General features: G+C 41.4%; 1 protein-coding gene and 1 non-coding gene across 5 annotated transcripts in view; both read right to left on the bottom strand.

The window, feature by feature from the left end:
- ST3GAL3 (ST3 beta-galactoside alpha-2,3-sialyltransferase 3) overlaps positions 1 to 26,038 on the bottom strand; it is a 382,096-nt gene that overhangs the window by 312,513 nt on the left and 43,545 nt on the right. For all 4 annotated transcript variants that reach the window (XM_038414046.2, XM_043490453.1, XM_043490454.1 and 1 more), the window contains exon 2: positions 23,654 to 23,798. In XM_038414046.2, coding sequence (XP_038269974.1) covers positions 23,654 to 23,774 — 121 coding nt within the window. In that variant the 5' untranslated portion in view covers positions 23,775 to 23,798. The remainder of the gene's footprint in view (positions 1 to 23,653; positions 23,799 to 26,038) is intronic.
- On the bottom strand, positions 82 to 190 carry LOC119860849. The gene has a single exon (XR_005294665.1). It is a non-coding gene; the product is annotated as a U6 spliceosomal RNA (small nuclear RNA).

The raw sequence follows: 26,038 nt of genomic DNA on the forward strand, positions 1-26,038 counted from the left end.
TTGGCACAAGACTCCCAGCGACGATGAATCACTTCTCTGCAGAGCAGCATTAAGCATAATGATGACTTTTGCTACTAGCACCAGGCATGGAAACGCATCACAAATTTGCATCTCATCCTTGCGCAGGGGCCATGCTAATCTACTCTGTATCATTCCAATGTCAGTATATCTGCTGTGGAAGGAAGACCAGGCATTCTGGTCTGTACATGTACCAGACACACAATGGCAAGAGCAGGGAGGGGGATAAGAACACCACGGTGATGGGTTGGACGCCCCATCCAGGATGCCACCTGATGTACTGGGGTTTCATTGACACTCTCCTGCTCCACCAGCCTGGATTCCCTCTCCCTGTTTTGCTGAATTAGGCTCTCCAGCCTCTTGCAGCACGCGCACATGGGGACGGGGACACACACACACAGGGCCACACCCAGCTGCAGACACAGACTGAAGTCAGCTCAGAGAGAGGACTCACTCAGCACTCATGTGTAAGCCCTTTTTGGGGAATAAACCCAATATAATACTGTCTTGTGCTGTAGAGAAATCTGTACAACGTAAGCTCATAAATTTGCCCCCTCCCTCAATGTGAAGAGAGATATGCATGATTTCTTGCCCCCTCCCCCATTAGAAATTACATAAACTGGGTTTAATAATAAACAAAACAGATTTTATTAACTATAAAAGGAAGATTTTAAGTGGTTAAAGAAATAGTAATCTGCTTTATTCTGTTTGTTAAGCAAACAAAACGAAACAAAACATGCAAACTAAGCTTGATTCACTAAAGAAATTGGCTATGAATAGTAATTTCTCACCCTAAATATTGTCACAGGCAGAGTACAGAGAGTCTTGAAAGGCAGCTGCACTGGCCTGCAACTTGAGACTTTAGGTATTATTACTCACAAGCCAGGCGTCCTTCCAGCCTGGGATCAACTTTTCTCCCCCCCAGTTCAGTTCTTGCTTCCTGGTGTTTTTCAGTGTCTCTTTGGGTGGGGAGGCAGAGGAGAACCACAATGATGTCACTCCCCTGCCTTATACAGCTCTTGCATATGGTGGGAACCCTTTGTCTTCCAGTGGAAAAACACTGGCATTCGTGGGGGGGGAAAGGGGGGGAGTACAATGTAACTCAGACCCATGTCTCTGCAGGGCTGTGGTAGCCATTGCTTGTAGGCTGTCTGGAGCATCCACTGGACAACTAAGCCCTTTCACAGTCCATTGTCTTTGCTAATGGGCCCATCAGCCCTGTCTGGCTTTTCACTGTTGTACCTGAAGGGCTAGTTGTGGGTGACACCCAAAGTAGCACATTTGAAATACAGATATATGGTCAATATTTCTAACTTCAGATACAGAAATGATACAGGCATACAAATTGGATAATCACATTCAGTAAATCATAACCTTTCTAATGATACCTTACATGAATCACCTTGCATAAAGTACATCTCACTTTTGTCATATCATAAGCATATTTTCATAAAGAATATGGAGTGTAATGTCACAACCGCTTGAGATGAATGAACAGTTCACACCTCTCAGAGCTGTATTCATCTAAAAGGGTGTTCTCATTCCATTGAAAATGACCTGCTTCACCCTTCAGCACAGGAGGCTTGCAGGAGTGTCCCTTCCCCCTATAAATGGAATAGAGACTTTGGAAAGCCCGTTGCTAACTCAAGCTAGTGAGTAGCAATGATGTACACAGAGGAAGCCCCTCAATCACACCCTCACTATCATCAATTTATCAAAAAGAAAAGAGAAATTCACTGCCAAAAAACAGCGTTAATACAGAGTTAATGAAGCCTATCACTGCCTTGAACCTTGCAGAACGTGAGGCTGGCTAAAACTTAAAAGTTCTGAAAACCTGGCAATAGAGAGTTATGGTACTTGCCTAATCTGCCCTCTACAAGCAATGTCCCAACCCATCAGACAAAGATCACAGGACTGTGCTCTTCCCAAACATGTAGAAGACAGTGGGGAAAATACACAAGAGTGGGGAACGAGGGGCAAAGAAACTCTTAGATTTTGGCCAACATTAGGTTAGACTTAAACAGTAGTTAGCTAAGCCTGACTTATACTCAGCCATTTACCTACTCCTCACAAACCCCTAAAGAGTTGCCAGATATTGATAAATATTCATCCCTGGCCTCAGAATTCCCTCTAGGACACCATGTTTGGCTGCCCTGACTGAGCCTTGTTTTGCTCTGTGATATATGCCAACAGTTGGCTAGAATTCCCCAGTACAATGATGCAGCAGAGAGGCATCAGTGAATGGCAATGCAGCTATAGAGTTCTAGTGGGCACTGAGGATATGCAAGAGTGTTAGACTGAGATAAGCAATCATATTCCCCCATTTTCTTGACATACCTAGGGCAATGTCAACGGCATCTGTCTGAGCAAACCTGAAACTCCTCAGGTTTATTATTTTTTTAAATTATTTCATATATTCTTAGATTTTAGAGACAAAAGGAGACACTGGGTATGTCTAAACTGCAATAAAAAAAAACCCTGGCACTGATTCTCAGAGCCTGGGTCAGCTGACTCAGGCTCATACTCCAAGGCTATGTAATTTCACCATAGATGTTTGACCACGGGCTGAAGCCCAAGCTCAGAGATCCTCCCCCGTCATGGGGTCTCAGAGCTTGGGCTCCAGCCTGAGGCCAAACATCTACACTGCTATTTTATAGCCCCGAAGCTCGAGCTGACCCAGGCCGGCCGCAGCCTTTTATTGCAGTGTAGGACCCATTCATTGTGATCTTCTCTTCAGATGTTGTATACAAACACCCAGAAAATAAGGATCCCTGACTCCTCTCCCTGATGCTGCAACCTCTCCTCAAAAGGCAGTGCAAGCTCTGGCACCTAGCCGTGAGGGCCACAGAGTGTACAAAGGGGAATAATGGTACAGAATTGGATTAGACAACACACAAAATGGCAGAATTTGTTAGAGGTGGATCAGATTTGGTGTTGGACACATAACCTTAATTGTATTTCCTGGTTTTCAGAGGGTTATGTTTATCCACGCTCCATGTTCAGTAAGTCCATAAGGGAGCACTAAATAACCTTAACTGCATTAATAAAGTTTTTGGGCAGTTTATCAGTATTTATGTAACCTTTGCCCACAGATCACTAGGAGTATAGTCCATGGGTAACACTATACTTTCCAAAAACAGTCAGCTTTGGGAAGTTTCAACCCCAAAGGAAAATTGTTAGGAAAGTTATAAGCAAGTTTAAAAATAATGGTTTAAAATGAAAGCTGCTTTCCAAACCTTGATTCCAGCATTCACTACTGTAAACACTCTGATGTAACTGTCCCTCAATTTGAACTCTTCCAGCCTACCAAAGCTCACTACAGAGCACACTCTTCTCCATCCCCAACTCCCTTAAGTTTCTAAAGAGAAACAAGCAAGACCAGAACTGTTCATCCAGAGACCTGTAATTGGATTCCTTTCTTAGGAGAACCTGCCCAATAAATTTTGTTCTTAATCTTTCTTTTTAATGCAAACAGGATTCTATATTTTACAGAATATAGAATGGTACAGTAAGTGAAACAGGCCATAAAGTTACTAGTGATTTAAGCATTATTAAATGGACAATTACTCAAATCAGTATCATTCCTAAATAGAACTATCCCCTCTTGCAAAGCTGGGACAGCAATGGTTCCACACTTACAGTACCACAGGGTGGATGCCTGCCATGTGATTTTCAGGAACCTTTAGGAGACTTTACAAAACTTCTACAGAAATGAATAAAAGCATTAGTAAGCACAAAATATGCATTGATCATGCTGCTCAGCAATCAAAAATATACAACAGTAAGAAAATTATAAGGACAAATACAAACTCATACAGCTAATTGTTCAAACCATTCAACATTTCCTCATTAATATAAATGTCATTAACTTACATTTCATGGATTCCAGGGTCAGAAGGGACCACTGTGATCTAGTCTGATCTCCTGTATAACACAGGCCAGAGAACTGTCCCAAAATAATTCCTGAAGTAGATCTTTTAGAATGATATCCAATCTCAATTTAAAAATTGCCAGTTATGCAGAATCTACCACAACCCTTGGTAAACTGTTCCAATGGTCAATTACTCTCACTGTTAAAAATTTAGGCATTTCCAGTCAAAATTTGTCTAGTTTCAACTTCCAGCCTTGGGATCACATTATACCTTCTCTGCTAAACTGAAGTATCCATTATTAAATATTTGTGCCCCATGTAGGTATTTATTGATTGTGATCAAGTCACCCTTTAACATTCTCTGTTAAGCTAAATAGATTGAGCTCCTTGAATCACATTTTCTAATCTTTTAATCATTTTGTGGCTCTTTTCTGAACCCTCTCCCATTCATCAACATCCTTCTTGAATTGTAGTCATCAGACCTGGATATAGTATTCCAGCAGCATTCACATCAATGCCAAATTCTGAGGTAAAATAACCTCTCTACTCATACTTGAGAGTCCCCTGTGTATGCATCTCCATTTATAATTAACATTTTGAGACCTATCAGTCAGATTTTAATCCATTTAATGTGCACCATGGTAATTATAGATCTTTCTAGGTTTTTTTTTAAATCAAAAAGTTGTGTGGTAGCAAGTCAAACACCTTACAGAAGTCTAAGTATATTACATCAACATTACCCCCTTTATCCATCAAACTTGTAATCTCATCAAATAAAGATATTAAATTAGTCCGATAGGACCTATCATTCATAAACCCATGATCCGCATTAAATTACCCTCCTTTAATTCTTTATTACTCGAGTCCCATATCAGTCACTCTATCATCTTTCCCAGGATCCATGTCAGACCAAAAGCCTATAATTTACTCAGATCATCCTGTTTACCCTTTTTAAATATTAGCTCAACATTAGCTTTCTTCCAGTCTTCTGGACCTTCCCTGGTGCTCCAAGACTATTGAAAATCAGCATTAGTGGTCCAGGAAGCTCCTCAGCCATTTCTTTTAAAACTTTTCAATGCAAGTTATCTTGACCTACTGATTTAAATACATCTAATTTTGGTAGTAGTTATTTAATATCCTCTTGAGATACCAGAGGACTAGAAAGAGTGTCATCATATGATAGGACTACATCCTCTGTCTTTTCCCAAACACAAAACAAATATTTAGTGAACAATTCTACCTTTTCTGCATAATTATTGATAACTCTACCATTTCCATCTAGTAATGGACCAATACCATTGTTAGGATACTTTCTGTTTTCTATATATATTTTTAATTCCTTCTTATTGTCCTTCTCTCTGTTGGCCATAGATTTTTCCTTGTGTTCCTTTGCTTCCGTTATAATTTTCTGCAATTCCTAGTGTCTGATTTATATTCATTACTATCAATATCACCTCTCTCCCATGTGTATGAGTGCATGCGCACACACAATTTTAGCTGCCTTCAATTCCCTTCTAAATCAAATAACTTTTTAACCAATTGACCATCTTCCTCAATTGTGGGGTTTTTTGGGGGCATCTACTGAAGTGTATTTGAGGAAACAGATGCCAGTGCATGTAATACTTCTGTCACTTAATATAGAACATATACAGCAAACAGTAACACAAGATGTAAGTTATACCAGACCTACACACAAATCAGGTACATTGAAAAACTTTCAGCCATTTAAAGAGGGTGGGATATAGTATGTACATCTTGAAGCATGCACAAAATCAGTTTACTTAAAATGTTTGTTTTTAAAAAGATTAAGATAGATTTTAATGCAAGAATGCAAAGTTGGCAGAAATGCTATTTTTATGTTGGAGGAGGGGGAAAAAATCAGTAGATAGTGTAAGATAAAGTTTTTTAATTCCCTTTTCAACAGCTTAGCATTATTTGAGATAATCTCAAACGGATGTGGATTTCTAAGGAAATGGAAGCAGAACCAGAACCTGCAACCAGAAATTGAGCCAGTTTCAACAGTTTTCTTAAAAGTCTCACTTCTGTCCCCATGAAAACCGATGTCAGAATGTTTAAAATTGTCTTATAACAAAGTCTATTTCCCTTATTTTCATCCCTTTGACTGTTCTTGCAGAAACAGCACTGGAAAAGGAACTCACAGGAACATGAAGCAAAGCATAAGAATTCACTTGTTGATTTCAATATGAACATCATCAGTAGATATCTCTAAGGGATGGTTTCAAAAGCCAGCTACAAGTTTTGGAGTCCAACATCACAGTATTACTGTTTTGACTATTTAAGTTTTGACAAGAATATCAAAAGCACAGATAGGGTTTTTTTATACTTGATATATTGATAGAAATATTATACAATGGAGAAATAACTTGTAGGATCATACTGTCCTTTTTTCAAGGATGTTGTAATAACTCAAGAGAGCAAACCAACTCAAAAATTCTGACCCAGGAGGTTGTGCTGGAATGAACCCTTGGATTCACACCCAACACGCTACTGTAATAATCTTTGCACAGAAAATGCCTTGTAAAGTATCATTTAAAAACTAATAACTAGCTGGTCAACAATATCATGGTGAAATGCATGTAGCAACATTACACGTAAAGGTATGAACATAAGCTGAAATCATGAGTAATGTGTGTTTACCAGACAAGTCTGAGGAATGGGTAAATCTGTTTCTCAAAAGACAAAGGACAAGTTGATGCCTCTAGCCAGGTGCCATCAAAGCTGATGGGCCATCACCTATCAAGTAACCATTCTTTGGTAAGGAAGGGGGACAGGAACAAACAGATTCTGCATCTTAGCAAACAATGGCATGAAACTTCTTTCCCACAAGACTCCAAGCCTCTTTTCTCTGAGTTGGAAAATGCAGGGGTCTTTCTCTGGAAAATGCACTTCAAAAGGTGACAACTATAAAAGTGAGGGGCAAAAATCACTCCAACTTCTCTCTCCCTATCCATCTGTCTCTTTCATCTCAGAGGACAAAAGAAGCCAGTCATTGAACCTTGAAAGCAGATCTTGACCTGAAACTGGGTCAGCAACGCTACTGGAAATATGCGGTAAGAATTTCACCTTGAACCAAGGCTAGTTTGTTTAGTAATAGCATTTTATCTTTACTTTTCTTGTAACCATTTCTGACTTTAAATGTCTTAGTACTTGTATTCACTTAAAACCTCTCTTTGTAGTTAAACTTGTTTTATCCTCTAATCAAAATTAATCCAATGTAGTGAACTGTGGCAGTAACTCCATTTAAAGTGGCAAACTGTTTTATCTTGATCCCCTCAGATAGGCAACGGATCTAATATGTCTGCACTGTCCCATGCTAAACATATGTTTTGGGGGGAAAATCCAGGACAAGGAGTGTGTTAGGGTCACCCTGCAAGTGATAACCAGAGCCAGTGGAAGCCAGAGCATGACGGATGTGTACTGAGAGGCTGCGGGGGTCAGAGCTGCTGGACCACCGCTGTAGCTATACGCAGACACTCAGACCAGGTCTACACTACAAACTTACATTAGTACAACAATACTGCTCAGGAGCATGAAAAATCCACACCCCTGAGCAACGCAGTTATACCAACCTAACCTACAGTGTATACAGCACTACGTAGACAGTGTAGACAGCTTCTCCTGTCGACATAGCTCCCATCTCTCACAGAAGTGGATTCACTATGCTGACGGGAGAAGGTCTCCCATCAGCGTAGTAGTGTCTTCACTGAAGTTCGACAGCGTTTTAAGCGTAGACATGCCTTAAGGGTGTGACCCGCATGCTGGAAAGTAGGTTTCTTAAATTTGTCAACCAACAACGATGTTTACATATTTGACCTACTTTTCTATCAGTTCTCTTTCCTTAGCCCTCTTCCTGAAAGTGGGCCCTGGAGTGTGCAACAAAACGCTTTCAACAAAAGAGCCACCAGTTGGCACTGCCAAAGGAGTAGCACCAACATCCACTGCAAAGGGAGCTGTCAATCTAGAGCCAAAGAGCCAGCAGAGGGGACTAGAGAGACGCCTTTCTCCTCAGTCAACATAACATCTTGATCACCACAATGTGTTTTGTCACCATCTGAATAGCCAGGAGATAAAGCCTCAATAAAACAGTCAGTAGCCTGCCAGAGAGATATTTCTAGCAAGCTCCACACGACTTGATAAGTTTTAACTTCATGTAAAGGTCTTATAAACCTCATTCTTGGTCATTACCTAACATTTAATTTTTTTCTCCATTACTCTACATCTACATTATTTTTTCTCATACTTTTAAAAAAATGGCAAAATTAGTACTTCACTGTCCCTGGCTTACCATTGCATGAGAGACCAGTTACTTGGATCAGCTGGCAGAAATTTACTTGCATTGAGATTAGTCACTGGATCAATACAACATTGTCACTCAACTTGAACTGTGCTCTGAAGTAAGAGCATGCGTCAAGCATTCCATTAAAGTTTTAAGTATCAGCTTGAAGGGTGAGCCTTTCCCATTTACAGATTGCAAAGGAATAGTCTCTAGGTAAGACAAATAAAGTTAAGACAAATTCTGATGATAAACAAGTATATTTTTGTTGAGCTCCCCTTGAGAAAACTAAGGGGTCCGTTTGTTGCCGTATGCAACCCTCATTAGGGTGAATGTCAGCTTTGCACAGATTTGCTAAAATTCACCCAGGAACATAGGTTGCCATACAAAGTCCCCAAGTGCAGCAGAACTGTCATGGTTACACTACATGTGAATGGTAACTGTTCAGTGAATGCACAGAGGACCTGTACCTCCTGCATGTGACAGAACTGGGTTCCACACTAGCTATGCATAGGCCACTACAGAAAGGGGCTTAAGGAATGGGACAAGGAACAGGAAAAGTCTGTAGTTACATGTATCCAGTGGACATGGCAAGGAATGTCACCAGACCAGTGTGCAGGAATCACAGGGTCTGGTTCAGCAACTGCAAAGAAGGTATGCATCTGTTCTGGCCACAGGTTGGAATGTTTATTCTGTACCCCAACTCAACCCACACTGTGCCTCTTTTTCCCCATTTTCCTGGTGGGAATAATGATATTGACCTTCCTCTCTAAAACACCGATATTTATAAATGGAAAACACTAAATATTGGCTTTTTGATTTGTGTTTTAAAAGGAAATTACCAAAACTAGGACTAATGGAAATGTTTTTGTGGCTGTTTTTGTCTGATTTCTAGTGACAACAATTTCCTGTTGTGGATTTAAACCTCCCCTCGCAGTGTTTGCAAAGCTTTTTGTGGGCAGGAGGACTTCATCTGAGTAGGGAAGGAAACAGACTTCTAGGATCGAGGCTGGCACAACTGATAAAGAGAGCTTTAAACTAGGAATTAGGGGGAGATGGATGGGAGATGTCCAGGAAATCTCTACGCCAGATTTTAGCATTAAGAGGGAAGAAGACGAAGTAAGAAAGGATACAGCCGTGGGTAGGAGAATGTATATCAGGAACGAGGGCGGTGTGGATACTTATCTAATAGGTTATACTGGCTGTAGAATGACTGTGCCTAATAGGGTACAAAATGTGAGCGAGGCCAAACGGCAAAAATTAAGATGTTTGTACACCAATGCGAGGAGCCTAGGTAACAAAATGGAGGAACTAGAGCTACTGGTGCAGGAAGTGAAACCAGATATTATAGGGATAACAGAAACATGGTGGAATAGTAGTCATGACTGGACTACAGGTATTGAAGGGTATGTGCTCTTTAGGAAAGACAGAAACAAAGGTAAAGGGGGTGGAGTAGCATTGTATATCAATGATGAGGTAGAATGTAAAGAAATAAGAATCGATGCAATGGATAAGACAGAGTCCGTCTGGGCAAAAATTACATTGGGGAAGAAAACTAGTAAAGCCTCTCCTACAATAGTGCTTGGGGTGTGCTATAGACCTCCGGGATCTAATTTGGATATGGATAGAGCCCTTTTTAATGTTTTTAATAAGGTAAATACTAATGGAAACTGCATGATCATGGGAGACTTTAACTTCCCAGATATAGACTGGAGGACCAGTGCTAGTAATAATAATAGGGCTCAGATTTTCCTAGATGCGATAGCTGATGGATTCCTTCATCAAGTAGTTGCTGAACCGACTAGAGGGGATGCCATTTTAGATTTAATTTTGGTGAGTAGCGAGGACCTCATAGAAGAAATGGTTGTAGGGGACAATCTTGGCTCAAGTGATCATGAGCTAATTCAGTTCAAACTAAATGGAAGGATTAACAAAAATAAATCTGCAACTAGGGTTTTTGATTTCAAAAGGGATGACTTTCAAAAATTAAGGAAATTAGTTAGGGAAGTGGATTGGACTGAAGAACTTATGGATCTAAAGGTAGAGGAGGCCTGGGATTACTTTAAATCAAAACTGCAGAAGCTATCAGAAGCCTGTATCCCAAGAAAAGGGAAAAAATTCATAGGAAGGAGTTGTAGACCAAGCTGGATGAGCAAGCATCTTAGAGAGGTGATTAAGAAGCAGAAAGCATACAGGGAGTGGAAGATGGGAGGGATCAGCAAGGAAAGCTACCTAATTGAGGTCAGAACATGAAGGGATAAAGTGAGACAGGCTAAAAGTCGAGTAGAGTTGGACCTTGCAAAGGGAATTAAAACCAATAGTAAAAGGTTCTATAGCCATATAAATAAGAAGAAAATTAAGAAACAAGAAGTGGGGCCGCTTAACACTGAGGATGGAGTGGAGGTTAAAGATAATCTAGGCATGGCCCAATATCTAAACAAATACTTTGCCTCAGTCTTTAATAAGGCTAAAGAGGATCTTGGGGATAATGGTAGCATGACAAATGGGAATGAGGATATAGAGGTAGATATTACCATATCTGAGGTAGAAGCAAAACTGAAACAGCTTAATGGGACTAAATCGGGGGGCCCAGATAATCTTCATCCAAGAATATTAAAGGAATTGGCACCTGAAATTGCAAGCCCATTAGCAAGAATTTTTAATGAATCTGTAAACTCAGGAGTAGTACCGAATGATTGGAGAATTGCTAATATAGTTCCTATTTTTAAGAAAGGAAAAAAAAGTGATCCGGGTAACTACAGGCCAGTCAGTTTGACATCTGTAGTATGCAAGGTCCTGGAAAAAATTTTGAAGGAGAAATTAGTTAAGGACATTGAAGTCAATGGTAAATGGGACAAAATACAACATGGTTTTACAAAAGGTAGATCGTGCCAAACCAATCTAATCTCCTTTTTTGAAAAAGTAACAGATTTTTTAGATAAAGGAAATGCAGTGGATCTAATTTACCTAGATTTCAGTAAGGCATTTGATACCGTGCCACATGGGGAATTATTAGTTAAATTGGAGAAGATGGGGATCAATATGAACATCAAAAGGTGGATAAGGAATTGGTTAAAGGGGAGACTGCAACGGGTCCTACTGAAAGGCGAACTGTCAGGTTGGAGGGAGGTTACCAGTGGAGTTCCTCAGGGATCGGTTTTGGGACCAATCTTATTTAATCTTTTTATTACTGACCTTGGCACAAAAAGTGGGAGTGTACTAATAAAGTTTGCAGATGATACAAAGCTGGGAGGTATTGCCAATTCGGAGAAGGATCGGGATATTATACAGGAGGATCTGGATTACCTTGTAAACTGGAGTAATAGTAATAGGATGAAATTTAATAGTGAGAAGTGTAAGGTTATGCATTTAGGGATTAATAACAAGAATTTTAGTTATAAGTTGGGGACGCATCAATTAGAAGTAACGGAAGAGGAGAAGGACCTTGGAGTATTGGTTGATCATAGGATGACTATGAGCTGCCAATGTGATATACCTGTGAAAAAAGCTAATGCAGTTTTGGGATGCATCAGGAGAGGCATTTCCAGTAGGGATAAGGAGGTTTTAGTACCATTATACAAGGCACTGGTGAGACCTCACCTAGAATACTGTGTGCAGTTCTGGTCTCCCATGTTTAAAAAGGATGAATTCAAACTGGAGCAGGTACAGAGAAGGGCTACTAGGATGATCCGAGGAATGGAAAACTTGTCTTATGAAAGAAGACTTATGGAGCTTGGCTTGTTTAGCCTAACTAAAAGAAGGTTGAGGGGAGATATGATTGCTCTCTATAAATATATCAGAGGGATAAATACAGGAGAGGGAGAGGAATTATTTAAGCTCAGCACCAATGTGGACACAAGAACAAATGGGTATAAACTGGCCACCAGGAAGTTTAGACTTGAAATCAGATGAAGGTTTTTAACCATCAGAGGAGTGAAGTTTTGGAATAACCTTCCAAGGGAAGCAGTGAGGGCAAAAGATCTATCTGGTTTTAAGATTCTACTTGATAAGTTTATGGAGGAGATGGTATGATGGGATAATAGGATTTTGGTAAGTAACTGATCTTTAAATATTCAGGGTAAATAGGCCAAATCCCCTGAGATGGGATATTAGATGGATGGGATCTGAGTTACTATAGAAAATTCTTTCCTGGGTATCTGGCTGGTGAATCTTGCCCATATGCTCAGGGTTTAGCTGATTGCCATATTTGGGGTCGGGAAGGAATTTTTCTCCAGGGCAGATTGGAGAGGCCCTGGAGGTTTTTCGCCTTCCTCTGTAGCATGGGGCATGGTTGACTTGAGGGAGGCTTCTCTGCTCCTTGAAGTCTTTGAACCATGATTTAAGGACTTCAATAGCTCAGACATGGGTGAGGTTTTTCATAGGAGTGGGTGGGTGAGATTCTGTGGCCTGCGCTGTGCAGGAGGTCGGACTAGATGATCAGAATGGTCCCTTCTGACCTTAGTATCTATGAATCTATGAATATATATGGTTTATCTAGGGGCTTGAGTATTACTCATGTAGCTGTTACCTACGTGAGTGGCCTCATGGAAGGAAGTGGGAGAACTTCACGTCAAGTGAAATTTTGCCTCAGTCCATGTGTTTGTAAAGTGCTGTGTAAATTTACAGAGCTGTGTGTGTTTCACTGTAATAACATTTTATATGTGCATGAGAATCTGAAGGTGAACTTGACTGTACTACTTTAACTGTCCAAGCTGATCCAGTGTAAAAATATAAACATGAAGGTTGAATAGTTTATAGAACTTTTAAAGTGCTGTGTATTGTTAATACAAGAGGATGGTAGTAAGGCAAATAGAAAAGCAGTACTTGTGGCACCTTAGAGACTAACAAATTTATTAGATCATAAGCTTTCGTGAGCTACAGCTCACTTCATCGGATGCATTTGGTGGAAAAAACAGAGGAGAGATTTATATACACACACACAGAGAACATGAAACAATGGCTTTATCATACACACTGTAAGGAGAGGTTTCAGAGTAGCAGCCGTGTTAGTCTGTATTCGCAAAAAGAAAAGGAGTACTTGTGGCACCTTAGAGACGAAAAATTTATTAGAGCATAAGCTTTCGTGAGCTACAGCTCAGTGAGCTGTAGCTCACGAAAGCTTATGCTCTAATAAATTTGTTAGTCTCTAAGGTGCCACAAGTACTCCTTTTCTTTTTGTAAGGAGAGTGATCACTTAAGATAAGCCATCAACAGCAGCAGGGGGGGAAAGGAGGAAAACCTTTCATGGTGACAAGCAAGGTAGGCTAATTCCAGCAGTTAACAAGAATATCAGAGGAACAGTGGGGGGTGGGGTGGGAGGGAGAAATACCATGGGGAAATAGTTTTACTTTGTGTAATGACTCATCCATTCCCAGTCTCTATTCAAGCCTAAGTTAATTGTATCCAGTTTGCAAATTAATTCCAATTCAGCAGTCTCTCGTTGGAGTCTGTTTTTGAAGCTTTTTTGTTGAAGTATAGCCACTCTTAGGTCTGTGATCGAGTGACCAGAGAGATTGAAGTGTTCTCCAACTGGTTTTTGAATGTTATAATTCTTGACGTCTGATTTGTGTCCATTCATTCTTTTACGTAGAGACTGTCCAGTTTGGCCAATGTACATGGCAGAGGGGTATTGCTGGCACATGATGGCATATATCACATTGGTAGATGCGCAGGTGAACGAGCCTCTGATAGTGTGGCTGATGTGATTAGGCCCTATGATGGTATCCCCTGAATAGATATGTGGACAGAGTTGGCAACGGGCTTTGTTGCAAGGATAGGTTCCTGGGTTAGTGGTTCTGTTGTGTGGTGTGTGCTTGCTGGTGAGTATTTGCTTCAGATTGGGGGGCTGTCTGTAAGCAAGGACTGCTCTGTCTCCCAAGATCTGTGAGAGTGATGGGTCGTCCTTCAGGATAGGTTGTAGATCCTTGATGATGTGTTGGAGAGGTTTTAGTTGGGGGCTGAAGGTGATGGCTAGTGGCGTTCTGTTGTTTTCTTTGTTGGGCCTGTCCTGTAGTAGGTGACTTCTGGGTATTCTTCTGGCTCTGTCAATCTGTTTCTTCACTTCAGCAGGTGGGTATTGTAGTTGTAGGAATGCATGATAGAGATCTTGTAGGTGTTTGTCTCTGTCTGAGGGGTTGGAGCAAATGCGGTTATATCGTAGCGCTTGGCTGTAGACAATGGATCAAGTGGTATGATCTGGATGAAAGCTAGAGGCAGGTAGGTAGGAATAGCGGTCAGTAGGTTTCCGATATAGGGTGGTGTTTATGTGACCATCGCTTATTAGCACCGTAGTGTCCAGGAAGTGGATCTCTTGTGTGGACTGGTCCAGGCTGAGGTTGATGGTGGGATGGAAATTGTTGAAATCATGGTGGAATTCCTCAAGAGCTTCTTTTCCATGGGTCCAGATGATGAAGATGTCATCAATGTAGCGCAAGTAGAGTAGGGGCATTAGGGGACGAGAGCTGAGGAAGCGTTGTTCTAAGTCAGCCATAAAAATGTTGGCATACTGTGGGGCCATGCGGGTACCCATCGCAGTGCCGCTGATTTGAAGGTATACATTGTCACCAAATGTGAAATAGTTATGGGTCAGGACCAAGTCACAAAGTTCTGCCACCAGGTTAGCCGTGACAGTATTGGGGATACTGTTCCTGACGGCTTGTTGTCCATCTTTGTGCGGAGTGTTGGTATAGAGGCTTCTACATCCATAGTGGCTAGGATGGTGTTTTAGGAAGATCACCAATGGACTGTAGTTTCCTCAGGAAGTCAGTGGTGTCTCGAAGATAGCTGGGAGTGCTGGTAACGAAGGGCCTGAGGAGGGAGTCTACATAGCCAGACAATCCTGCTGTCAGGGTGCCAATGCCTGAGATGATGGGGCGTCCAGGATTTCCAGGTTTATGGATCTTGGGTAGCAGATAGAATACCCCAGGTCGGGGCTCCAGGGGTGTGTCTGTGCGGATTTGTTCTTGTGCTTTTTCAGGGAGTTTCTTGAGCAAATGCTACCTTGCTTGTCACCATGAAAGGTTTTCCTCCTTTCCCCCCCCCTGCTGCTGGTGATGGCTTATCTTAAGTGATCACTCTCCTTACAGGGTGTATGATAAACCCATTGTTTCATGTTCTCTGTGTGTGTGTATATAAATCTCTTCTCTGTTTTTTCCACCAAATGCATCCGATGAAGTGAGCTGTAGCTCACGAAAGCTTATGCTCTAATAAATTTGTTAGTCTCTAAGGTGCCACAAGTACTCCTTTTCTTTTTGCGAATACAGACTAACACGGCTGCTACTCTGAAACCTGAGTAAGGCAAATGTGAGTGTTTTTTAAAAATTATTTTGAGCCTTCGTGTCCTGATTGAAAAAGAAACATTTACTTTGCATCCGATGAAGTGAGCTGTAGCTCACGAAAGCTTATGTCAAATAAATGTTAGATTCTATGGTGCCACAAGTACTCCTTTTCTTTTTTCATTTCTAAATTGCGGTATTATATTTTACATTCATATGGGACCTTTACAGATGAAAGCCAGTCTGAACATTGAATATTTCAAGCATTTTGCATAAGAGGAAAAGATTCTTCCTCTCCAAAATTCCCCTTCTCTTTCCAAACTACTGCATAGTGCTCTCTGTGCTGTTGGCCTAGCTGGCTGCTGACCTTCCTCCTCGGAGGTGGCTGCATTTCAGCAGTGCATTTATATGTATAGTTTGAGAAGCATGTACTGATCCTTGTGGAAGGAGACTTGTAGGAATGAACAGATAGGTATTGCAGACATCACCTGAAGACAGATCATCCCTAAGATGGTACTAGCAGTAGGACTTTGTGAGCTCTTAGTGGGATAAGGGCTGCCGTGAAAGTATGGAGGTGATGGCACACATCCACATAATACCTCGATATTGGTGCTACCCATAAAAAAATTCATTCTGCACCTGGATGGAAAAAATTAGAGGGAACACTGGTTGGCATTATGGAGGAGGGATAGTAATTTCCATGCTGACAGCTGAGCAGTTTTGTGAGAGCACCTTGAAAAAAAATCAGCTCTAAAGTCTACATGCATATGTCTCTTGAAAACTGCTATAACAGTTAAGGGGCTGAGGTATATGTTGACAGTGCAAGTCTTGGGTCATTTGGTTAAGGAGCTCTCACGTTACAGCACCTTAAAATCACCTGCTTTTAATTCTCAAATATTTGGAACCATTTGTCCTTGGACTGCCCCTAAGCTCAAATACAAAACACTATCAAGAACCAGTTTAGAAAACAAAATATTTCAAGTTATTGCAGATTTATCTTTTGGAAGGGAAGGATGAGTGCCAGTTTGAGGAATTTCAGCACTCCACCAGTAATTATCCAGTGCCAAATCCCATCCTGGGACAGGCTGGGGGCATGATTGTGCCCATGATATAAAGCCTAGTATGGTAGTGTGCCACTGGGCTGATATGAGAGGGACTTGGTGCCATGGGAAAAATTACACAAGAAGAGTTGGATCAATTCTGTGCTGGGAGATGCTCACTGAATTCCCGCCAGGTTCACTAGGCATGACAGACTGAATCTGTGAAGGCAAACAAGAACAGGCATATTCAATACATGTAATATCTCTATAGGGTGTCCTCATTCAGCGGACAGTACCCCACTGAGATAAATGGGCCATTTCACACCTATGCTACAGAAAGGATGCACAGAGTCCCTCCTCACCCCACCCCCAATTAGGCCCAACATAATTCAATATTGGACCTCATTCTGACAAACAAGGAAGAATTAGTTGTTGACCTAAGACCAGAAATTACCTAGGCACCAGTGATCACAATCAGGGTACATGTACTTTGTGCAAAGAGAACACAGCACTGACCAATAATATATATATTTGGAACTCTAAAAGAGCCAGCTTTCCAAGTTTAAAACAACTGTCAGCATAACTGGGAACATTAAATTTAAAGTGGGACATGTTAATGAAAACTGGGATCTGTTTAACGATATCCTACCAGATATCTAAACAGCCATGATTCCATTGACATGAAAAAAAGTTACACTGGACAAGAAGCCATCCTGGTTAAAAGTAGATATAAAAGCAGTAATAAAATAAATAAGAATGGAAGAGAGAGGAAGTAAATTGCAGTGAATATAAGTTACAAATTTAAAATGTAGTTGACTTAAGTGAAACTAAAGGATTCCCTTAATGGAAATATTAATGTCCAACAGGGTTAAAGACAGTCAGAAGAAATTTTTAACAATTATTAGGAACAAGAAAAACCCTGTGTCAGATCCATTCCTAGATGCAGACTGTAAAATTGTAAATAGTGATGTAGAAAAGGCTGAAGTATTCAATAGATATTACTGGTCTATATTTGAAACAAACCAGAAGGATATGTCCATCCCATATGGTATTGCAGATGGAACAAAAAGTTTACCATATGTAACAAAGGAGGATGTGATGCAACATCTGCTAAACACTTTCAATTCCACAGACCAGATTAAACACTTTCAGTTCCACAGGCCAGATTAAACACTTTCAGTTCCACAGGCCAGATAACTTACACCCAAGAGTCTTCCAAGAACGAGCTGAGGAGCTCTCTGAATCACTAAGGTTAATTTTTAACAAACCTTGGATATCTGGAAAACTGCAAAGGACTGGAGGGCTGCCGACCCTTTAGTGTTAATATGCGTTTAAAAAATAAAAAAGAGGGAGAGCGAGAGGGAGAGCGCACACAAAAGGGATGACCCAGGGAACTATAGACCAGTTAGCTTGACATCAATCCTGGATAAGATAATGGAATGGTTAACTCAGGACTTTCAAAGTATTAGAGCCTAAAAATATAATTAATGCCAGTCAGAAGGCAGATTTTGCCCAACGACCCTGGGTGGTTGTTGGTTTGTTTTGGTGTGTTGAAGGTCTAGCTGATAAAAGACAACTATGCTGATACAGTATACTTGGATTTCTCCCAGGCATTTGACTTAGTTCCACATGACATTTTGATTTAAAAATTTGCATTATATGGAACTAACAGGGCTTACACATTAGATGGATTAAAACTGGCTCAGTTACAGATCTCAAAATATTGGTGCTAATTGGGAAAGCATCAAGGAACAGGGCATATCTAGCAGGGTCTCTAGCAGGGATAAGTGCTTGGTCCAGCACTATTCAGTTGGGTTTTTTTAAATTAACAATTTAGATAATTAAATGAAATCTGTGCAGTAATATTTGCAGATGACAAAGATTGGGGGGTATTAAATAACAAAGACAGATGGGTTACTGATAGAGTGATGTGATTCACCTTTGTAGACCATTACAATCCAACAAAACATGTTTTAACAAAGTAATACATCTGGAAAAAAAGAATGCAATCTGTATCTATCCAGATGGGAGACTGGGTGGCAAAACTGTGACTCAGAGAAGGGATTTGAGGTGATTACCTACAATGACCCCTAACATGAGCACTCACTGCAATGTTGTGGCAAAGAGGGCTAATATGATCCTTGGATGTATAAGAAGGGGATATAAAGTAGAAGTAGGGAAGAGATCTTGCCTCTGTACTCCTTATTGGTAAGATCAATGCTAGAGTACTGTATCCAGTTCACTTGAAAAAGGATGTGAAAATATTAGCAAGATTTTGAAAGAGGATCCCAAAAAATGATCCAGTGGATGAAAAACAAACCTTACACTGTGAGGCTTAAGGAACTAAACTTATCACAGAGAAGGTTCAGGGGTGATCTAATCTCTGCGTAGAGGTACTTACACATGTAAAAAGATATCTGATAGCGTGGGAGTTTTCAACCTTGCTGACAAAAGAACAACAGCTTCCAGCCATTGCATTTTGAAGCTAGACAAACTCAACCTTGAAACAAGATTCAATCTCTTAGCAGTAAACAAAATTCAACATTAGAACAGCTTACCAGGGAAGGTGGTAGTTTCGACACCGCTTGGAGTCATTAGATGTAATTAGATATCTTTCTAAAAGCATGCTTGAATTCAGCTTCTGGGATAAATTCTACACTATGTGTGTAGAAGAGACACAGAGAAGTTTAGGCTGGTTGGTCTTGATGGTGAATCACGCTGTTCATTCCCTTCCTTCACAGGCCATGGGGAGAACAGGAAGCTATGCATTGCGAGGAACATATTCATAACACTTGTAGCTCTGCATTAAGACAATAACTATGATCAAATCTCATGCTTCAGACAGATGCCTACAGGGGTCAGGAAAGATATCCCCACCCACCCCCATGGACAATTGGCCTGATATATTTCCACCTTCCTCTAAAGGATCAGAGATTAGCCACAACTGGTAATGGGACATGGAATGGAATGGACTAGTGCTCTGAGTTGGTATAGATAATCCTATTTCTTAGATGCCTGGCTGGTGCATCTTGCTCACATACTCAGGGTCCAACTGACCACCAGATTTTGTCGTGGGAAGGAATTCCGCCCCACCCTCCCCCAGATCAGACTGGCAGGGACCTCGGGAGGACTCTCACCATTACCTTCCTCTACAGCAGTGTTTTTCAAAGTTCAGGTCGTGACCAGTACTGGGTCACAGCATGTAAGGCACTGGGTCGCCTTGCTCAGCACCCAGGGACCCTAGCGGCTCTGGCCTGCACTGCCGACTGCAATGTTAAAAGTCCCATCGACTGTGCTGCCCAGCTAAGGCAGGCTACTCCCCACTTGTTCCAACACCGCGCTGTACCCTGGAAGCGGCCAGAGGCAGGTCCAACTTCTAGGCAGGGGGGCCACGGGCCTCCGCGTGCTGCCCCCACCCCGAGCACCAGCTCCACACTCCCATTGGCCAATTCCTGGCCAATGGTAGCTGTGGGGAGGGTGGTGCCTGTGGGCAAAAGCCACGCAGAGCCGCTTGCGCGCCTCCATCCAAGAGCCGGACTTGCTGCTGGCCACTTCCAGGGCGCGGCACGGTCCATGGTGCAAGGACACGCGGGAAGCCTGCCTCTGCACCCGGCTGCATTGCTGACCTAGAGCCGCTGGAGGTAACCCTGCACCCCAACCCCCTGTCCCAACCCTGAGCCCCCCCACACCTGGAACCCCTTCCTGTACCCCAAACACCTCATCCCCGGCCCCACCTGAGAGCCTGTACCCCGAGCTCAGAGCCCTGACCCCCTCCTGCACCCCAATCCCCAGCCCAGAGCCCCCTCAGACACCCTGAATCCCTCATTCCTGGCCCCACCCTGCAGCCCTCACCCCAACCCTCTGCCCCAGCCCTGAGCCCCTCCAACACCCCAAACCCCTCAGCTCCATTGGGTTGCGGGCATCAACAATTTTCTTCAACTGGGTCCCCAGAAAAAAAAGTTGAAAACCACTGCTCTACAGCATGGATCCCCTGCTAGGATCATCTAGGCATATTTTACCTAATCAATTCCCTGATGTGGCAGGGACTTCAGGCATCGGTGGCATCTTTCCTATTCTTTGCCTATAGCACTCAATGTTTAGTCTCCTGAGGACCAAAACGCTTTAGTCTAGCTAAAGTCATTGAGCCCAATATAAGGATATCTGGATGAACGGCCCAGAATTCACAGCAGGTCAGACTCGATGATCTTATGGTCCCTTCTGGCCTTAAACTCGATGGAACCTTAACTCTGTGTTAAGGAAGCTTTTTGGCCATGCATTCTTCTTTAGTTCAAATGGTACAGCAACTGCTTAGATATCCAAAGGTTAAAGCCTAGGATGGCTAGATTCTTTACAATGTCACCATTGTGCCACCATTCACACTCATCTAACAGTCTGGTGCAAAAGCATATTCTAATGCACCAAAAAGAGACCAAAGTGCATGCAAAGGTTTATGAAATAAGCCACTTTCAGGGCATACACCTTGCACTGTACTCCATACCACTCTGTGCTAAGCACAAGGTAAGAGTTAAACTCACTAGAATCATGATCTCTGAAGACAGCATAGATGCGTCAGTCATCAGGATTACAGAGAATTTCATGCTGCTGGTAGTACAAAGACTGGAGCAGAATGGCAAGGGAGTTGAACACCACACCACAAAAGCTGAAGAGTCATTCAGTCAGGACAAAACCACTGGTTATAGACGGTGGAGAAAGAGTATATAGAACTACATAAAGAAACAGTATATTTAGAGTGTCAAGTCAAGTACTTAAGTCAGTAAATGCCAACCTTAATTCTGCTCTCTCATGTGTATGCTGCATAGCCATTAATTACATGTTAAGGGCACACACTGAATAATAAGGATAAAAAGAATACTGAATGCCTGGGCAACCCTACTTCTGGCATTTCTTAAGTTTCAAGTCTTATGACTTTACAACCTTAACTTCCTTTTAACAGGTTTTTGTATGTAGTTCCCCTTAGGGTTTGGGGCTGGGGGGGGGGAGAAGGGATTAATGTAAGTTAAACTTCATACTTGCTCTTTGAAAGAAGAAGCTGTGTGAGTATTGGGGGGGGGGGGAAATCAACTACATGCACCACATACACACTTAGAATCTAAAGGGAACCTGAGGCTTGCCTGGACTTAGGAAAGCTTGCATTTTTACACCAGTATCTATAAGTGTTCCTTTGGATCAATAAAACAAACTGTAATGTACCTGGTAACATCTTACGTACTAACAGATAACAGAAAAAGAGTTATCAGTCTGTGAGATCAGTAAGCTGCATCTTAAACAGGATCCTTTGCTGTGTATTTGTACAGATGCTACTTCATCCTGAATTCATCTCTGTGTCTGGGCATTATAGGTATATGAAACCTGCTCAGAAAGCAGGCCTTTTAGAAGCTATTCTGCTAGGCTGTGTCCTGTAGCAACCAACAGTATCATGCATTCACATGTTAAATTCCTGGAGATCTGGGATGTCATGTGTACTGACTTAAAGGGGTGAACAAGAAGTTTGCATTTGTCATTACCACATAAAGAATCATGTTGGAATTAAAATCATCAGTCATTTTAGCATACCACACACAAAGCTAAATGAACAGAAGATAAAAACATACAAAAAAAAAATCAAGGAAATTCAGAGCCTATGCTAACATCTTGCCATGCACCATGTACAGTACAAAGCATAGATAGCATACATAAATTAAAATCAGATTGTGATCTGTTTGGGTAGGAACCATGTCTTTCAACAGGTTCTGGAAAGCCTCAACACTTTTTGATGCTGAAGAGAAGAGAAGAGAAGAGAAGAGAAGAGAAGAGAAGAGAAGAGAAGAGAAGAGAAGAGAAGAGAAGAGAAGAGAAGAGAAGAGAAGATACACAGCATTCTCAACAGACTGACAGGCATACTGCATTCATTTTAAAACCTCACTTGACTTGTTCCTTCCATTCAGAATGAAAGCACTTCCCCCAGGTTATTAATAGCAGTAGCTATTAATATTTATATTGTAGTAGCACCCAAAGGCCCCAATCAGGACTGAAGCACCATTGTGCTGGTTACTGAACACACACACACAAAGACAATTCCTGCCCAGAAGGTCTTAAAATCTAAAGACAGGTTTCAGAGTAGCAGCCATGTTAGTCTGTATCCGCAAAAAGAAAAGGAGTACTTGTCGCACCTTAGAGACTAACAAATGTATTTGAACATAAGCTTTCGTGAGCTACAGTACTCTTTCTTTTTACAATCTAAAGTATCTATCTTCTAACCTACTCGAATACCAGACAAGTTAAAAACAAACTCCATAACAGCATTCCTTCTGTCTGAATGATGTTATAAGGGGGAGCCGGGTACTTATAGCTCACTAACTCAGTCATTAGACAAGATGCGATAAGAAACCAAGAGAGGTGGAAGTGAGGAGTACCCTGTAGTACAGAAATAGTGTAGTAAAAAAAAAAAACAAACAGTTGCAGACCAAAGTTATATGCAAAGGAACATTACATAATCAGCATGTATTTGAGTAACTGCTTTCATAACTTAAAAATAAGGACAAGCTTTTTTCAATTGGATGGAGGAGACATCCTTCAAGATGACAGATAACTGGCAAGTACTGAAGGTAGTAGAGAAAGAGAAAATGAGGATTGATGTAAGGAAGAAATAAGGAGATGCTGGATAGAGAATGTAAAAATCCACAGATGGAAAGAGGAGCCCGCTGAAAAAATTCAAAAGCAGCTGGAGAGAGAGACCACCTTGCTTTACCTGTTTGCCACAAGCGAAAAGGATCAAAAAATACAGAGTGAGCAAAACCTCATCCCAGAACAGATGCAAATAATTCCAAAGGTCAATTAGTTTGGACAATATAATTAAGGATCCCATTCCACAAAAAAAATAAATAAATAAAACCTAAAAATTGCAAGCCTATAATTGGTATATTAGATGCATGAACTTTGTTCTTGTAACCATTGATAATCCAAAGCCATGAAGAGGATCTGTAAATAGTTACAAATTCAACCCCTACAGCATGCTGAAACTCCAGCAATTGATTGGGTTTATTCCCATCTCTCTACTGCCATCAAACTTGAAACACACAAAACCAAAACCACATCACCATGTAACAACTACTTCATAAGCATTTAAAGAGGGACCAGCAAGAGCTCCTATACTTACTTGTGTCCTCCCATCTGAGGAGGTGCAGCTTCCACGCAGAGTAATAAAGAAATCCAAGTACCAGAAAGAGACAAAGGGCTAGCAGCAGGTTACGCATAAACACCAACAATCCCATCTTCATACGAAATCTGCTCTTCTACATGATCTGGAGGAGAAAAACAGTTTGAACCTTGAACCATCTAGTTTGCAATTCATTCAAGAGCAAGTGCACTATAAACATGAGAAAGTCAAGAAGCAAGTCAATGTTCTGAGCAATGTAAAACTCATGCAAGTTATCCAAATATGATACCAGTCAAAGTAACATTAACATAACTTTGGTCTCTGTCAGTAACCGCCATTCTGAAGAGCCATTAGGACACTACATAATAACAATAAGCCTGCTCAGTTCACTTTCATAGAATCATAGACTTTAAGGTCAGAAGGGACCATTATGATCGTTTAGTCTGACCTCCTGCACAAAGCAGGCCATGGAATCTCACCCACCAACTCCTGTAACAAGCCCCTAACTTATGTCTGAGCTACTGAAGTCCTCAAATCGTGGTTTAAAGACTTCAAGGTGCAGAGAATCCTCCAGCAAGTGACCCCACGCTGCAGAGGAAGGCGAAAAACCACCAGGGCCTCTGCCAATCTGCCCTGGGGGAAAATGCCTTCCCGACCCCATATATGGAGATCAGCTAAACCCTGAGCATGTGGGCAAGACTCACCAGCCAGATACCCAGGAAAGAATTCTCTGTAGTAACTCAGATCCCTGCCCATCTAACATCCCATCACAGGCCATTGGGCATATTTGCCGCTAGTAGTCGAAGATCAATTAATTGCCAAAATTAGGCTATCCTATCATACCATCTTCTCCATAAATTTAACAAGCTTTGTCTTGAAGCCAGATATGTCTTTTGCCGCCCACTGCTTCCCTTGGAAGGCTAATCCCAGAAATTCACTCCTTTGATGGTTAGAAACCTTCATCTAATTTCAAGTCTAAACTTCCTGATGGCCAGTTTATATCCATTTGTTCTTGCGTCCACATTGGTACTGAGCTTAAATAATAAATCTCCCTCCATGGTATTTATCCCTCTGATATATTTATAGATAGCAATCATCTCTCCGCTCAGCCTTCTTTTGGTTAGGCTAAACAAGCCAAGCTCATTGAATATCCTTTCATAAGACAGGTTTTCCATTCCTCGGATCATCCTAGTAGCCCTTCTCTGAACCTGTTCCAGTTTGAATTCATCCTTCTTAAACATAGGAGACCAGAACTGCACACAATATTCCAGATGAGGTCTTACCAGTGCCTTGTATAACGGTACTAACACCTCCTTATCTCTACTGGAAATAACACGCCTGATGCATCCCAAGACCGCATTAGCTTTTTTCACAGCCATATCACATTGGCGGCTCATAGTTATCCTGTGATCAACCAATACTCCAAGGTCCTTCTCCTTCTCTGTTACTTCCAAGTAATGCATCCCAGTTTATAACAGAAATTCTTGTTATTAATCCCTAAATGGTTGACCTTGCACTTTTCACTATTAAATTTCATCCTATTACTATTACTACAGTTTACAAGGTCATCCAGATCTTCCTGTATGATATCCCAGTCCTTCTCTGTATTGGCAATACCTCCCAGGTTCGTGTCATCCACAACTTTATTAGCACATTCCCGCTTTTTGTGTGAAGGTCAGTAATAAAAAGATTAAATAAGATTGGCCCCAAAACCGATCCCTGAGGAACTCCACTAGTAACCTCCTTCCAGTCTGAAAGTTCACTTTTCAGTGTGACCTGCTGTAGTCTCCCCTTTAACCAGTTCCTTATCCGCCTTTCAGTTTTCATATTGATCCCCATCTTTTCCAATTTAGCTAATAATTCTCCATGTGGAACCATATCAAATGCCTTACTGAAATCGAGGTAAATTAGATCCACTATGTTCCCTTTGTCTAAAAAAATCTTTTACCTTCTCAAAGAAGGAGATCATGTTGGTTTGACACGAGCTACATTTTGTAAAGCCATGTTGTATTTTGTCCCAATTACCATTGACCTCAATGTCCTTAACTACTTTCTTCTTCAAAATGTTTTCCAAGACCTTGCATATTACCGATGTCAAACTATCAGGCCTGTAGTTAGCTGGATTGCTTTTTTTACCTTTCTTAAAAACAGGAACTATGTTCGCAATTCTCCAGTCATACGGTACAACCCCTGAGTTTTACAGACTGATTAAAAATTCTTGCTAACGCGCTTGCAATTTCATGTGCCAGTTCCTTTAATATTCTTGGATGAAAATTATCCGGGCCTCCCGATTTAGTCCCATTAAGCTGTTCGAGTTTGGCTTCTAGCTCGGATGTGGTAATATCTACCTCCATATCCTCATTCCCATTTGTCGTCTTACCATTA

The sequence above is a fragment of the Dermochelys coriacea genome, chromosome 8 (genome assembly GCF_009764565.3).
Source record: "Dermochelys coriacea isolate rDerCor1 chromosome 8, rDerCor1.pri.v4, whole genome shotgun sequence".
Taxonomy (NCBI): Eukaryota; Metazoa; Chordata; order Testudines; family Dermochelyidae; genus Dermochelys; species Dermochelys coriacea.